This window comes from Acomys russatus, chromosome 29, assembly GCF_903995435.1.
Source record: "Acomys russatus chromosome 29, mAcoRus1.1, whole genome shotgun sequence".
Classification (NCBI taxonomy): domain Eukaryota; kingdom Metazoa; phylum Chordata; class Mammalia; order Rodentia; family Muridae; genus Acomys; species Acomys russatus.
In genome coordinates this window covers 40641862-40655364 of record NC_067165.1, presented here as the reverse complement: position 1 = coordinate 40655364, position 13503 = coordinate 40641862, and the positions used below count along the sequence as shown (strand labels likewise).

General features: G+C 48.2%; 1 protein-coding gene across 1 annotated transcript; it reads left to right on the top strand.

Annotated features, from left to right (window-relative positions):
* The first annotated feature begins 5399 nt into the window (after positions 1–5399).
* Positions 5400–10587, top strand: Nmnat1 (nicotinamide nucleotide adenylyltransferase 1). The gene is made up of 4 exons (XM_051172175.1): positions 5400–5563; positions 7049–7232; positions 9650–9792; positions 10031–10587. The coding sequence occupies exons 1-4, from the start codon at positions 5449–5451 to the stop codon at positions 10444–10446; spliced, it is 858 nt and encodes a 285-aa protein (XP_051028132.1). The 5' UTR covers positions 5400–5448; the 3' UTR covers positions 10447–10587.
* The last annotated feature ends 2916 nt before the right edge of the window (positions 10588–13503 follow it).

The window sequence follows — 13503 nt, the reverse complement described above, 5'->3', positions numbered from 1 at the left end:
ACCCTATCTTGGAGGGAGAGAGAGAGAGAGAGAGGGAGGTCAAAACATCTCTGTGTGCACAAGGACCATTGCCTGCGTGGAGTCTATGCCCTCGTACCTTCACTTGGCTTCCTGGAGTGGAACTCAGGTTGCCAGGCTTGCCCAGCAAGGACCGTTACCTGCTGAGCCAGTTTGTTGGCCCAACACTGTTTATTGAACAAATAATGAAATCTGGAATTTTATCATAACTATATGTATAGAGTGTTACGAGTCAGGCATAGTGGTCCATGCATGTAATCCTGGCATTGAGGCAGGACGATTACCATGAGCTTGAGGATAGATAGCTAGGACATACAATGAGTTCAAGACCATCCATGGAAACTAACACCCAGGGCTGAAGAGATGGCTCAGCAGTTAAGAGCACTGGCTGCTGTTCCAGAGGTCCTGAGTTCAATTCCCAGCACCCACATGGTGGCTCACAACCATCTGCAATGGAATCTAAATCCCTTCACACCAAGTGTGAGGAGGATGAAGACGATGTTACCTACCGAGTGTGAGGAAGGTGAAGACGATGTTACCAACCAAATTGGCCAGGAGAGGCTGACTGCAGTACCTGGAGGATCTGGGCCTGAAAAGCAGTGCACGGGCTGATGACTTCACCCAACACTCACCACAGAATTCTCTGTTACAGGCACACTAGGAGCTCCCCCATGCTCTAACCCCAATTCTGACAGTAGCTTCATCTTGGCTCCTGGTAACTTGATAATGAGCCTCGTTAGTGGAAACTGGGGAAACTTACTGGTTTTGTGATCTTAGTTTGATGATTTGATAAAAAAAACAACAACAACAAAACCATACTTTGTAGAAATTCTGACCTTCCGGGTAAAGAACTGCGCTGTACTGCATGCAAACCTGTGGTTAGATTTGCATTACAGATTTAGCAACAGTTCACACTTTCTTTTTTTTCTTTTCTTTCTTTCTTTCTTTTTTTTTAATCCCCATCATGGCAGTGGATTCTCAGTTTTCAGATTTTTGTAGAATCTCCACATTTTTAAGAACGTGACTCTTTAAGTAAGCAGATTACACTTGCTTCGCTTCCTCGGTGGCAGTTAGTACTGGACTGTCCCCAGCCCTGAATCTGAAGTTGCTCATCAGTTCAGAATCCAGGTGATTGATTGAGTGTGCCTGCCTTGCCCTGGGCCCTGCAGACTTTAGTGGTGCTAGGCCCTCGGGACTGGCCTCTGGGGAATCCATCAACTGAGTCTCTGGCGCCCTCACCGCCGCCCATTTAATGGCCTCTTATACTGGAAGTAAATATTTGTTAAGATTTAAACTTAATCTGCCCAAATCTCTGCAACCTTCACTGTGCTGAGAGTTTCACGTGTGCAGATAGGTGGGCACAACTGCCATCACTAACAGGAGCAGACACAATGGGGCAGGCAGCAGTTAAGCGGGTAACAGGAATCTCAGGGCTCCCCCGCACCACTCCCACAGGTAAGGCCTGCCTGGGCTAAGACTTACCTTAGCAGCACGTACAGCTGGAGGGACAGGATGCTGATCCCAAACAGGAACACCGTCACCTGTCTGACGGGCACAGGGAAGTATACCTTATGACTTCAAGGAACCACATTCAAATTCTGTTTCATGCTAATTAAATCACACAGGTTAAACCAAGCAAAGGTGAGTTGCTACTCGCTCCACTTTGCAGTGAAATGGTTCCTGTTCATACCTACATGTGACGTTTATAGCTGCCATTAGCCAGCCCGGCCCTGTACCAGGCACTGCTGCCAGCAGTCGCTAGAAACTCTGTAGGACCGTGACCGTGACTCCCTTACTATGACTTGGTTAATGTTATGCAACAGCACGTAAATTATAGTAAGAAGTATTAATTCCAAGTAAGCATAAATAGAAAGAACAAAACTACAACGTTTGCAATTGGATAAATGTATTGCATATCTTCCCTGCATTATCTTATTTAATAGTCACAAAGTTCTGTAAGGTAAGGACCATGGGTTCCCACACACACACTTTTCTTTCTTTCTTTCTTTCTTTTTTTTCTCTCTTTCTTTCTTTTTTGGTTTTTTGAGACAGAGTTTCTCTTTGTAACAGCCCTGGCTGTCCTGGACTCGCTTTGTAGGCCAGGCTGGCCTTGAACTTAGAGATCCACCTGCCTCTGCCTCCGGAGTGCTGGGGTTAAAAGTGTACACCACTGCACCTGGCTTTCTTTTCTTTCTTTTTTTTTCTTTTTTTTTGCAATAGAATCTCACTATAGATCCTTGGATGGCCCAAAACTCCCTATATAGACCAGACTGGCGTCAAACTAACAGAGATCTGTCTGCCTCTGCCTTCTGAGTGCTAGTATTAAAGACGTGTTGCTGCCGCCACCACACGTGCGCGCACGCGCCTTTAATCCCAGCATTCAGGAGGCAGAGGCAGGCGGATCGCTGTGAGTTTGGGGCCAGCCTGGTCTACAAAGAGAGTCCAGGACAGCCAGGGCTACACAGAGAAACCCTGATTGTAAAAGCATAAGTCTTGCTATGTTCTCCAGGTTGCCCTTGAACTCCTGTGGTAAAGCAATCCTCCTGCCTCAGCTTGCCATACACTGGGACTAGAGGCTCATGTCACCAAGCCTGGGGTCCCCATTTTAAAAATCGGGAAACCAAGGCTCAAAAATTTTTGAGTTGTTCAAGGACAAACAGTGGTAATAAATGACACACCCTGTCAGCCCTGCCTCCAGTCAGGATAAGCCCCAATTAGCCCAGTTAGCCTGCCTAGCACAGCCGGTAGACCAAGTGGGAACCACTGCTGACTGTCGCAAACGTTTTTCTAGAGTCTTCTTCTGTAGTTCCAGTGACCTATAAGTAAAGCCTCATCACTAAGCAATAGTCCATCTCCCCTCCACAATCTGTACTCGCTTCAGATAGTCGTTATTAGTGGAATTTAGTGCTGAATGACTTCAGGACAGTCATAGAAAACAGTTATTGCAGCCTGGCATGGTGACTCACGTCTTTAATCCCAGCACTCGGGAGGCAGAGGCAGGGGGAATCATTGTGAGTTCAAAGCCAGCCTGGTCTACAAAGCGAGCCCAGGACAGCCAAGGCCACACAGAGAAACCTTGTCTCGAAAAACCAAAAAAAAAAAAAAAAAAAGAAAGACCAAAAAATGAAAGAAGAAAAAAAAAAAAAAAAAGAAAGCAGTTATTGTACGTCCAGATGCAGGCACTCAAAAGAACAGATACCTCAAGATCTGCACTATTGAAAACACGGAAGCATCACCAGAGCAAGGAAGGGAACATGCTTAAAGCTACTAGTTCAAAAGAAATAGCATCCTTTTAGAGCGTGGTTGTGAGAGGAGGTTGGGCCAGGCGTGTCATTTAATAGTGGGCCAACGTGGCTTTTAGACTGAGCATCTGGAACCAGGAGAAGGAGAACGCAGCAGAGTCACAGTGCTCTTCAAAACAGTTGTAGTGTGCGTTAATGTTTACATCATGGTGTCTTTAAAACTCAAAAGATGGATGGCTTAGAAGTAAACTTTAGTTAAACTTGAGGGAATGAGCTTTTTTACACAGTGCGCTGGGGAGGGACACTTACAGCCTGAGCCGATGCGGTCTCGGCAGCCAGCAGTGCAGGTGATAGGCTGTGTGGACCAAACAAAAGTGAATCATGGCGACGCTGGTCCAGTAGCAGTGGCGTTCAGAACAGTTTCACACCCATCTGTCACCTCCATGTTCGGACAGGCCACGAAGTAGGAGTTCACCGTAACTTGGAGGATCGGGATTCTAGCTGAGATGGCTGAATAGTAAAGCTGGGCTGGATAGCTGAGACGTCACCCGTCACCGGTGTGACAAAGGACAAAGGCTGCCTCCTGTGGAGATCAGCTTCCACCAGCCTCCTCATTTCCCCAGGGATGGAAGGAGACCTGAGCTCCCCAGAACATAGGGTGGGGCTGGGAGCACTTTGTTCTCTCTGTTTCCAGATCCCAGGCGGCTCCCTTACCTCCCTCCATCCTCCACGCCTTACCTTTCTTCCACTGCTCTCCCTTGGGACACAGCATCTAGAACCTGACTTGGGTGTGCCCAAGATTGGCATGAGGCGCCTTTCAACAAGTCCTGGAGAGCGTTCTCAGAGGCTGGCAGGTACCCCAGTTTCCTATATGCTACAGTTCTGTGGAAGGACTGCTTTTTTATTTTTTATTTTTATTTTTTTGAGAGAGAGAGAAAGAGAGAGACAGGGTCTCTTATGGCCAGGCTGCCCATGGACTTCAGATCCTCCTGTTTCCCCCAGCTCTCCAACAGGCACTTTGTACGGGAACTGGATAGGGGTAAGACTAGAAGGGACAGGGTTAGTAAAGCCTGGTTTTGTGATGAAAAGTGAGAAGAGGAACATTGAAATCCTTACCGCTTAACTCATCCTTTTCTTTTGGGGGGGGGGTGGAGGGGAACAGTACTGGGGATTGAATGTAGGGTATCCTGTGGCTGCCTATGAGGCAAGGACTCTGCCGCTGAGCCACAGGCCCAGCCCTTCACTCACTTAACAAGATACTGTTCAGCAATGACTAGTCTCAATTTTCTGTCCGCCTTTAGCAGGTTTCCTGTGGCTTTTGTTGTTGTTGTTATTGATTGATTGATTGTGTGTGTGCGCGCGCGCGCGTGCACATTCGTGTATGTCTGCATGTGGAAGCCAGAGGTCTATATCTGGTGTTATCCTCAGTGGCTGTGGCTGTCCACCTTGCTTTTGAAAAGGCTTCTCACACAAAACTTGGAGCTTGCTGATTGAGCTAGACTGGCTCGCTCTGCTTCTCCAGGGCTGGGATTATATGTGTGTGCTGCCAACCCAGTGATTGCAGGTGTGTGGTGGGTGGGGCTGGGCATGCATGTAAAAGCCAGAGATTAATGTCTGGTGTCCTTTTCCACCCTGGCAGGGTTTCTCTGTGTAGCCTTGGCTCTCCTGGACTCCCTTTGTAGACCAGGCTGGCCAGGCCTGGTCACAGCGATCTGCCTGCCTCTGCCTCCCTGACTACTGGGATTAAAGGTGTGTGACACCACACCTGACTCTAGTGCCATGTTTTTTAGGCCTATGGGATCTCTTTAAAATGTCCACAGTGCTGGGCATGGTGACACACACCTTTAATCCCAGCACTCAGGAGGCAGAGGCAGGTGGATTGCTGTGAGTTCGAGGCCAGCTTGATCTACCAAGCAAGTCCAGGACAGCCAAGGCTAACACAGAGAGACTCTGTCTCAAAAAACAAATAAACAAATAAAATGTCCCCAGTCGCCAGTCATGGTGGCTCATGCAGAACATGAAATCTGTTCAGTTCATCTAAGCCAGCGAAGCCAAGCACTTGCCCACCTGCCTGCAGGGAGAACATGGCTTGTCAAGAGATCTATAAATGAGTTTATTTCCCTTTTCCTTTGTAGACAACATTAGTGTCAGAGATTTCCATTTAGATCAGCAGCTCCAACTTCTCACCATGGACACATCTGAGAAGACGGAAGTGGTTCTCCTGGCCTGTGGTTCTTTTAATCCAATCACCAACATGCACCTCAGGCTGTTTGAGCTGGCCAAGGACTACATGAATGCAACAGGTAGGAGCAGTAACCCAGGTAACTTAGACTGAGAGACATGTGTGACCATTTCGGTGTGAACGCCTGATCCTGGACACAGCATGTTGCCCTGTTTGCTGGCAGGTAAAAGTGCTTGTTGAAAGTATGTAGCAGGAAGGCATGAATAAGGCCAGGTGTGGTGGTGCATGTGCTTAATCCTAACTCCCAGCACTTGGAAGTCTAAGGCAGGTGGATCTCTACGAGTTCTAGACCAGCCTAGTCTATATAGCAAGTTTCAGGACAGCTATGACTGTACAGTGAGACCTCGTATCAACGGGGAGTGGAAGAAGAAGAGAAGGAAGTATGAATAGCATAAGGAAGAGGAAGTGTGAATAGCACGAGAAAGAGGAGAGGTGTGGATAGCATGAGGAGGAGGTGTGAATAGCATGAGGAGGAAGAGGAGGTGGGAATACCAGGAGGAGGAGATGTGAATAGCATGAGGAGGAGGTGTGAATAGGAGGAGGAGGAGGTGTGAATAGCATGAGGAGGAGGTGTGAATAGTATGAGGAGGAGGAGGTGTGAATAGCAGGAGGAGGAGGTGTGAATAGCAGGAGGAAGAAGAGGAGGAGGTCTGAATAGCATAAGGAGGAGGAACAGGGCTGGGCAGACACTCAGTAAACTACTTGCTTGATGTGGTCAAGCCCCCAGGTGAGCTGAGACTGATTCCTGCAGCTGCTCTAGGTGAACAATGAAAATTGATTGAGGCTTTTAACAAGGGAACTCAGCAAGGCCCACCAGAGTTTAAGTGTAAGCCGCGTAGGGGCCCCGGAGTTACTGTATGAGGCGTGGGGCTTTAGCTGACGATGAAGATTCTGCAGATGGAAAGTGCGAAGGTTGTGTACCCACATGCATGAGCTCAGCGCTGCAGAACTGAACGCTTACAAGGGTTCAAGTGATAACTTCTGTCATATGTTATGTTTTTTCACTAATTAAAAACATTATTGACACCGGATGGTGGTGGCACACGCATTTAATCCCAGCACTCGGGAGGCAGAGGCAGGTGGATCACTGTGAGTCCTAAGCCACTGGTCTACAAAGAGAGTCCAGGACAGTCAGTGCTACACAGAGAAATCCAGTCTTGAAAAAACAAAACAAAACATTATTGACATGTACGGGTGTTATATGAGATAGGCATCCGTGAAGAAGTCAGAGGACAACTTGGAGAAATCTGTTCTGTCCTTTCAGCATGTGTGGGGACTGAACTCAGATCACCATGTGTGTCCTGGGGACTGAACTCAGATCACCATGTGTGTCCTGGGGACTGAACCCAATCACCAGGCTTCATAGCCCGCTCTACCCACTAAGCCACATGGCCAGCCTTTCACCACAGTTTCAATAGGCCAAACTTGACTCTTTGTTTAAAGAAAGGGAAGGGAGAAATTGGAACTATAAAATAATATTGGTCATATTTCCTATCCCAAAACTCTGATTTGTTATACCTAATGTCAAACCTAACTCTTTATCCAGGAAAATACAGAGTTATCAAAGGCATAATCTCACCTGTTGGTGATGCATACAAGAAGAGAGGACTCATCCCGGCCCACCACCGAGTTATCATGGCAGAACTTGCCACCAAAAATTCACACTGGGTGGACGTAGACACATGGGAAAGTCTTCAGAAGGAGTGGGTGGAGACCGTGAAGGTGCTCAGGTAATTATGGCACGTCCACACCGTTGCTCCTGGGGAAAGGGGGGGGGGGCGACCCAAAGTTCCCATCGCTGTGGTTTCAGTTCTGCATCTGACTGTGCAGGACTGTGAGGTTGTCACCAAGTGTCTTAGTCACTGTTCTATTACTGTGAAGAGACACCATGACCAAGGCAAGCATTTAATTGGAGCTTACGTTATCATCCTGGCAGGGAGCATGGTGGCACACTGCACAGGAACAGCTGCTGAGAGCTGCATCCTGATTAGCAGGTCAGCAGAGTGACTCAAGGCTTAAAGCCCACCCCCAGTGACCCGCCTCCTCCAACAAGGCCACACCTCCCAACCCTTCTAATCCTTTCAAATAGTGCCACTCCCTGGTAACGAAACATTTAAATATATGACCCTATGGGGGCCATTCCTATTCAAAATGCCACACCAAGGTTGCAGAGCCCCTCAGTCCTGTATCTTTCAGCATGTCTGTTCCTCAGAGATATCTCTGTCAGAGAATAAAGGGAGCTGACTTGGCCTTTCTGCCTGAAGGGAGCAAGACAGAGTTGCTCGAGGATATTGCAGCCATCAGTCCTCTTAGGTGTGGAAGAAAGGAAGATATGGCTTAAAGGGGGGCGATACCCCTAAAAGGCAGCAGTCACTTAAAAAGGGCCAGGTCCCACAGCCCAAAGAAATGAGGGCAGGACTCCATGCAGCTGTCCCTGGACAGGGCTCAGAATCAGTCTGAGCTGTGACTTGACAATTCTCCAGTTATGATACCTGGCTCTTCCATGCCCTTTGTCACTCTTAGACTGTGTTAAATTAAATCAGATGATGTGAAAATTCCCTCCAGCCAACCCCCACCCCCCACAAAAAAACAAATGTTTGAACTTTTCTTTGTTCTGGGGACTTGCTTAGGGGAGTGAACTGAATGTTCTGAAGAAGCTGCTCTTCAAGACAGGGTCTCTCTGTGTAGACTTGCCTCACTATGTAGACCAGGCTGGCCTCGAACTCACAGCAATCCACCTGCCTCCACCTCCCGAGTGCTGGGATTAAAGGCATGCGCCACCACCACCTGGCCTGCTTCTCACTCTTTTTTTTTTTTTTTTTTTTTAATTTATGTGCATTGGTGTGAGGGTGTCAGATCTTGGAGTTACAGAGAGTTGTGAGCTGTCATGTGGGTGCTGGGAATTGAACCCCGGTCCTTTGGAAGAGCAGGCAGTGCTCTTAACCACTGAGCCATCTCTCCAGCCCCGGGAGGCAGTGCTCTTGTTTAAGCCTCACTCTTCTCCCTCGGGCCCCATGGTAACCTGATTATCCCCAGCACACTCAGTCGGGCTGCTCAGTGGGGGATGGAGGGCACTCAGGGCCAACCATTGGGTCTAGAGGTCCATGTGGCTCGGGTCACTTTGCACTGACGTCAGGCAGTCAGCCCTTGCTCCCCGCCCCATTCCTGCACCGCTGCTTTCCTTGAAGGCTTCAGGCACTTGCCCCTTCCAGTCCTGTCCTTGCCGTGCACATCTTCGTTGCAAGATCAGGCCGTGGTCTTTAGTGGTCAAGGGTGTAGGCTCGGGACCAGATTGTTGGATTCAAATCCTGGTTCTGTTGTACATAAGGTAAGAGACTGTGGATATTTAATCAGCTCCCCTGTCAGTGAGCCGACAAACACTTCGGACAGAAGCAGACAGTAGCGCCTGTTCACTCAGTGGGCGTGGAATGCCAGGGACTCTGCTAGAGGTGGACCCACAACTCTTTTTCTATTTTTGAGACAGTGTAGGCTTGGCTGTCCTGGACTTGCTTCATAGACCAGGCTGGCCTCTAACTCACAAAGATCCTCCTGCCTCTGCCTCCCAAGTGCTGGGCCACTCTGCTGGACCTGCCTTTTTTTTTTTTTTTTTTTTTTTTTTTTTTTTTTTTTTTTTTTTTTCCCCTGTCGTGGAATTGCTTGGTAGACCAGGCTGGCCTCAAACTTACAGCAATATGCCTGCCTCTGCCTCCCCAAATTCTGGAATTACAGGTATGTGCCACCAAGCCTGGCTACATTTTTTAATCTTTTGTTTTTGTTTTTCAAGAGAGGGTTTCTCTGTGTAGCTTTGGTTGGTCTGGACTCTTTGGAGACCAGGCTGGCCTCGAACTCACAGCGATCCACCTGCCTCTGCCTCTCGAGCTCTCGAGTGCTGGGATTAAAGGCGTGCTCCACCACGCCTGGCTTTCCCCTCCATTTCAAGGCTAATACTCCTCACAACATGAGAAGTTGAGAAGATTTGTTCAGACAGTTATATTTATTTCTTGTGCATATATATATAAACTTACTTTTAACTCTTGCTGTTGCAGCACACACATACAAATAAATGCTCACACACACATGCATACACACAATACTTCAGAGAGCACCCTGATGTCAAGGAACATTCTTTTGGGTTGTCGTTTTATAGACACCATCAGGAAAAGCTGGCAGCTGGCAACTGTGATCACCCACAAAGCTCACCTGCTGTGGAAAGGCCTGGGCGGAAGAGGAAATGGACAGAACAAAAGCAAGATTCCAGCCCAAAGAAGCCGCAAGAGCCCAAAGCAACAGGTTGGTGATGTTCTACCCAGACTGCAAAGTTTGCTCAGAGTCCACAATGGAGACCTGGCTGGTGCGTTTATCCCTTACTCCATACCTGCGGGGTCCCTGACAATTTCCGGAAGGAAGGGCTCTGGGGTAAGAGACAGCAGATGTACTTCTCCTGCATGCATGCCCACTCGCAAGCACTTTAATACGGGCAGTTATTAAGAAAATAAGCCCTGAAGCTCTGTTTGATTTTTCCTCCGAGGTGTGCCCAGGGTGAAATTGCTGTGTGGGGCAGATTTACTGGAGTCCTTCAGTGTGCCCAACTTGTGGAAGATGGAGGACATCGTGCAAATCGTGGCCAACTATGGGCTCATATGTATCACCCGGGCTGGCAGTGATGCCCAGAAATTCATCTACGAGTCCGACGTGCTGTGGAGACATCAGAGCAACATCCACCTGGTGAACGAGTGGATCCCCAATGACATCTCATCCACCAAGATCCGGAGAGCTCTCAGGAGGGGCCAGAGCATCCGCTACTTGGTACCAGACCTTGTCCAAGAGTACATTGAAAAGCACGGTTTGTACAGCTCCGAGAGTGAGGACAGGAATGCCGGGCTCATCCTGGCTCCCCTGCAGAGGAACATTGCAGAAGCTAAGCACAGCCATTCCACACTATGAGACTGTGCGTGACGTCACACGCTCTTCTGGAGATTCAAACCGATCTGGTGTGAGTATCTCAGGGAAGTAATTGCCATCCTGTTTTATAGACTGAAGCTTAAAGGTTTGATTAAAAAAAAAAATGGGATTCAAGATCAGTTGCTAAGAATGCGGTCCATCTCAACAGCTCATTCACTAGAATGAGAAGGGATTTCAATGATGCCAAGTCTAGATACGCTCTCCAAGAAAGGACACCACGGCTGTACCACATAAGAGAAGCAAATGGGAGAAGCCAGCCCACTCAAAAGCCTCGCTTTACATGGCTGGAGAGATGGCTCAGAGGTTAAGAGCACTGGCTGCTTTTCCAGAGGTCCTGAGTTCAATTCCCAGCAACCAGATGGTGGCTCACAACCATCTATAAGGTGATCTAATGCCCTCTTCTGGCCTGCAGGTGTACATGTAGGCACAGCACTATATGCATAATAAATCTTTTTTTTTTTTTTAATTTAATGTCAATAAAGCATCACTTAATCTATCTCTGGGAGATCTGAGTGTTTCCTTTTAAGACTTGTCAGATTCATGTGAACCCTGGGTTATCTTCGTAAATGACTCAGACCATCCCTGTTGCTCAGCCTTGTCCCAAGCATTGAAAGCTACAGTATGACACTGTTCTGAGAGGGTATCAAGAAACATCATCTGTGCTCTTAATTCAGAATGTTGACCTGCCCCTAGTAACTAGTCCCTGGCAGTTGTCCTGCCTTTAGTAACTAATGCCTGGCAGTTGTCCTGCCTTTAGTAACTAGTCCCTGGCAGTTGTCCTGGCTCTAGTAACTAGTCCCTGGCAGTTGCCCTGCCTTTAGTAACTAGTCCCTGGCAGTTGTCCTGCCTTTAGTAACTAGTCCTTGGCAGTTGTCATACCTCTAGTAACTAGTCCCTGGCAGTTGTCCTGCCTCTAGTAACTAGTCCCTGGCAGTTGTCCTGCCTCTAGTAACTAGTCCCTGGCAGTTGTCCTGCCCCTAGTAACTAGTCCCTGGCAGTTGTCCTGCCTTTAGTAACTAATGCCTGGCAGTTGTCCTGCCTTTAGTAATTAGTCCCTGGCAGTTGTCCTGCCTCTAGTAACTAGTCCCTGGCAGTTGCCCTGCCTTTAGTAACTAGTCCCTGGCAGTTGTCCTGCCTTTAGTAACTAGTCCTTGGCAGTTGTCATACCTCTAGTAACTAGTCCCTGGCAGTTGTCCTGCCTCTAGTAACTAGTCCCTGGCAGTTGTCCTGCCTCTAGTAACTAGTCCCTGGCAGTTGTCCTGCCTTTAGTAACTAGTCCCTGGCAGTTGCCTTGCCTTTAGTAACTAGTCCCTGGCAGTTGTCCTGCCTTTAGTAACTAGTCCTTGGCAGTTGTCATACCTCTAGTAACTAGTCCCTGGCAGTTGTCCTGCCTCTAGTAACTAGTCCCTGGCAGTTGTCCTGCCTCTAGTAACTAGTCCCTGGCAGTTGTCCTGCCTTTAGTAACTAGTCCCTGACAGTTGTGCCTTTAGTAACTAGTCCCTGGCAGTTGCCCTGCCTTTAGTAACTAGTCCCTGGCAGTTGTCCTGCCTCTAGTAACTAGTCCCTGGCAGTTGTCCTTCCTCTAGTAACTAGTCCCTGGCAGTTGTCCTTCCTCTAGTAACTAGTTCCTGGCAGTTATCCTGCCTCTAGTAACTAGTCCCTGGCAGTTGTCCTGCCTCTAGTAACTAGTCCCTGGCAGTTGTCCTGCCTTTAGTTCGGTGTCATTGCTCCCTAACTGAAGCCTCCTCATTCTGCCATGTTAGTCACTGTAGCGGAGGGCCAGGCTCTAAGATGGCTGCCATCAGCTCTCTCCACTCCTGGAATTAGATGATTTTGTATGGCCCTGTTACCAAGTATCTGTCTTATATAGGGTCATTACTGCTTCTTTAAAGCTCTTTAAGTCTAGTGCCACCCAAATTCCTCAAGCCCATGTGCATTTCTCTCATCTGGATCTAATTATCTTATTGTAGCTGGGACAATCACTGTAGGTGGGACAATCACTGTAGGTGGGACAATCACTGCAGCTGGGACAATCACTGCAGCTGGGACAATCACTGCAGCTGGGACAATCACTGCAGCTGGGACAATCACTGTAGGTGGCCCTGACAGACTTGGGCTGCCACTTTGCAATCACAAGGTGGCACTGTGAGTTTTAGATTGGATTCATCTAAAGATTTGTTTGTTTTTTGTTGTTTTCTTGAGACAGGGTTTCCTCTGTGTAGCCTTGGCTGACCTGGACTCACTTTGTAGTCCAGGCTGGCCTCGAATTCACAGCGATCTGTCTGCTTCTGCTTCCCGAGTGCTGGGATTAAAGGCATGCGCCACCATGCCCGGCTAAAGATTTTTTTATTTAAATAATTTTAGGCCGGGTATGGTGGTACACGCCTTTAATCCCAGCACTCGGGAGGCAGAGGCAGGCGGATCGCTGTGAGTTCGAGGCCAGCCTGGTCTACAAAGGGAGTCCAGGACAGCCAAGGCTACACAGAGAAACCCTGTTTCAAAAAAACAAAAACAAAACAAAAAAAATAATAATTTTTGGCTGCTTCTTAAGAGGATATATAAAATTACAATGATACCGAAAATAAAATTGTTTCTATGCTGATAATTGAAGCAAAGTTCTACAGGATGCCAAGTGCCCTCTGCCACTGTATTCTCTGCCTCCGGAGTTCTCAGATTAAAAGTGTGCACCACAGCCGGGCGTGGTGGCGCACGCCTTTAATCCCAGCACTCGGGAGGCAGAGGCAGGCGGATCGCTGTGAGTTCGAGGCCAGCCTGGTCTACAAAGTGAGTCCAGGATGGCCAAGGCTACACAGAGAAACCCTGTCTCGAAAAACAAAAAAAAAAAAAAAAAAAGTGTGCACCACGACACCTGGCCCAGTTTCTTTTCTTTCTTTGCCACCTAAGTACATTTTCAAGCATATATCACCAGATCAGAGGTTTTCTGAGTCTGTAAAGCCGCTGCGATTCTCTGACCACCAAATGGCTGCAGCTTCTGGCTCTGCCCCCTTGGATCAGTCCATCATGCTACCCCCACTGGTT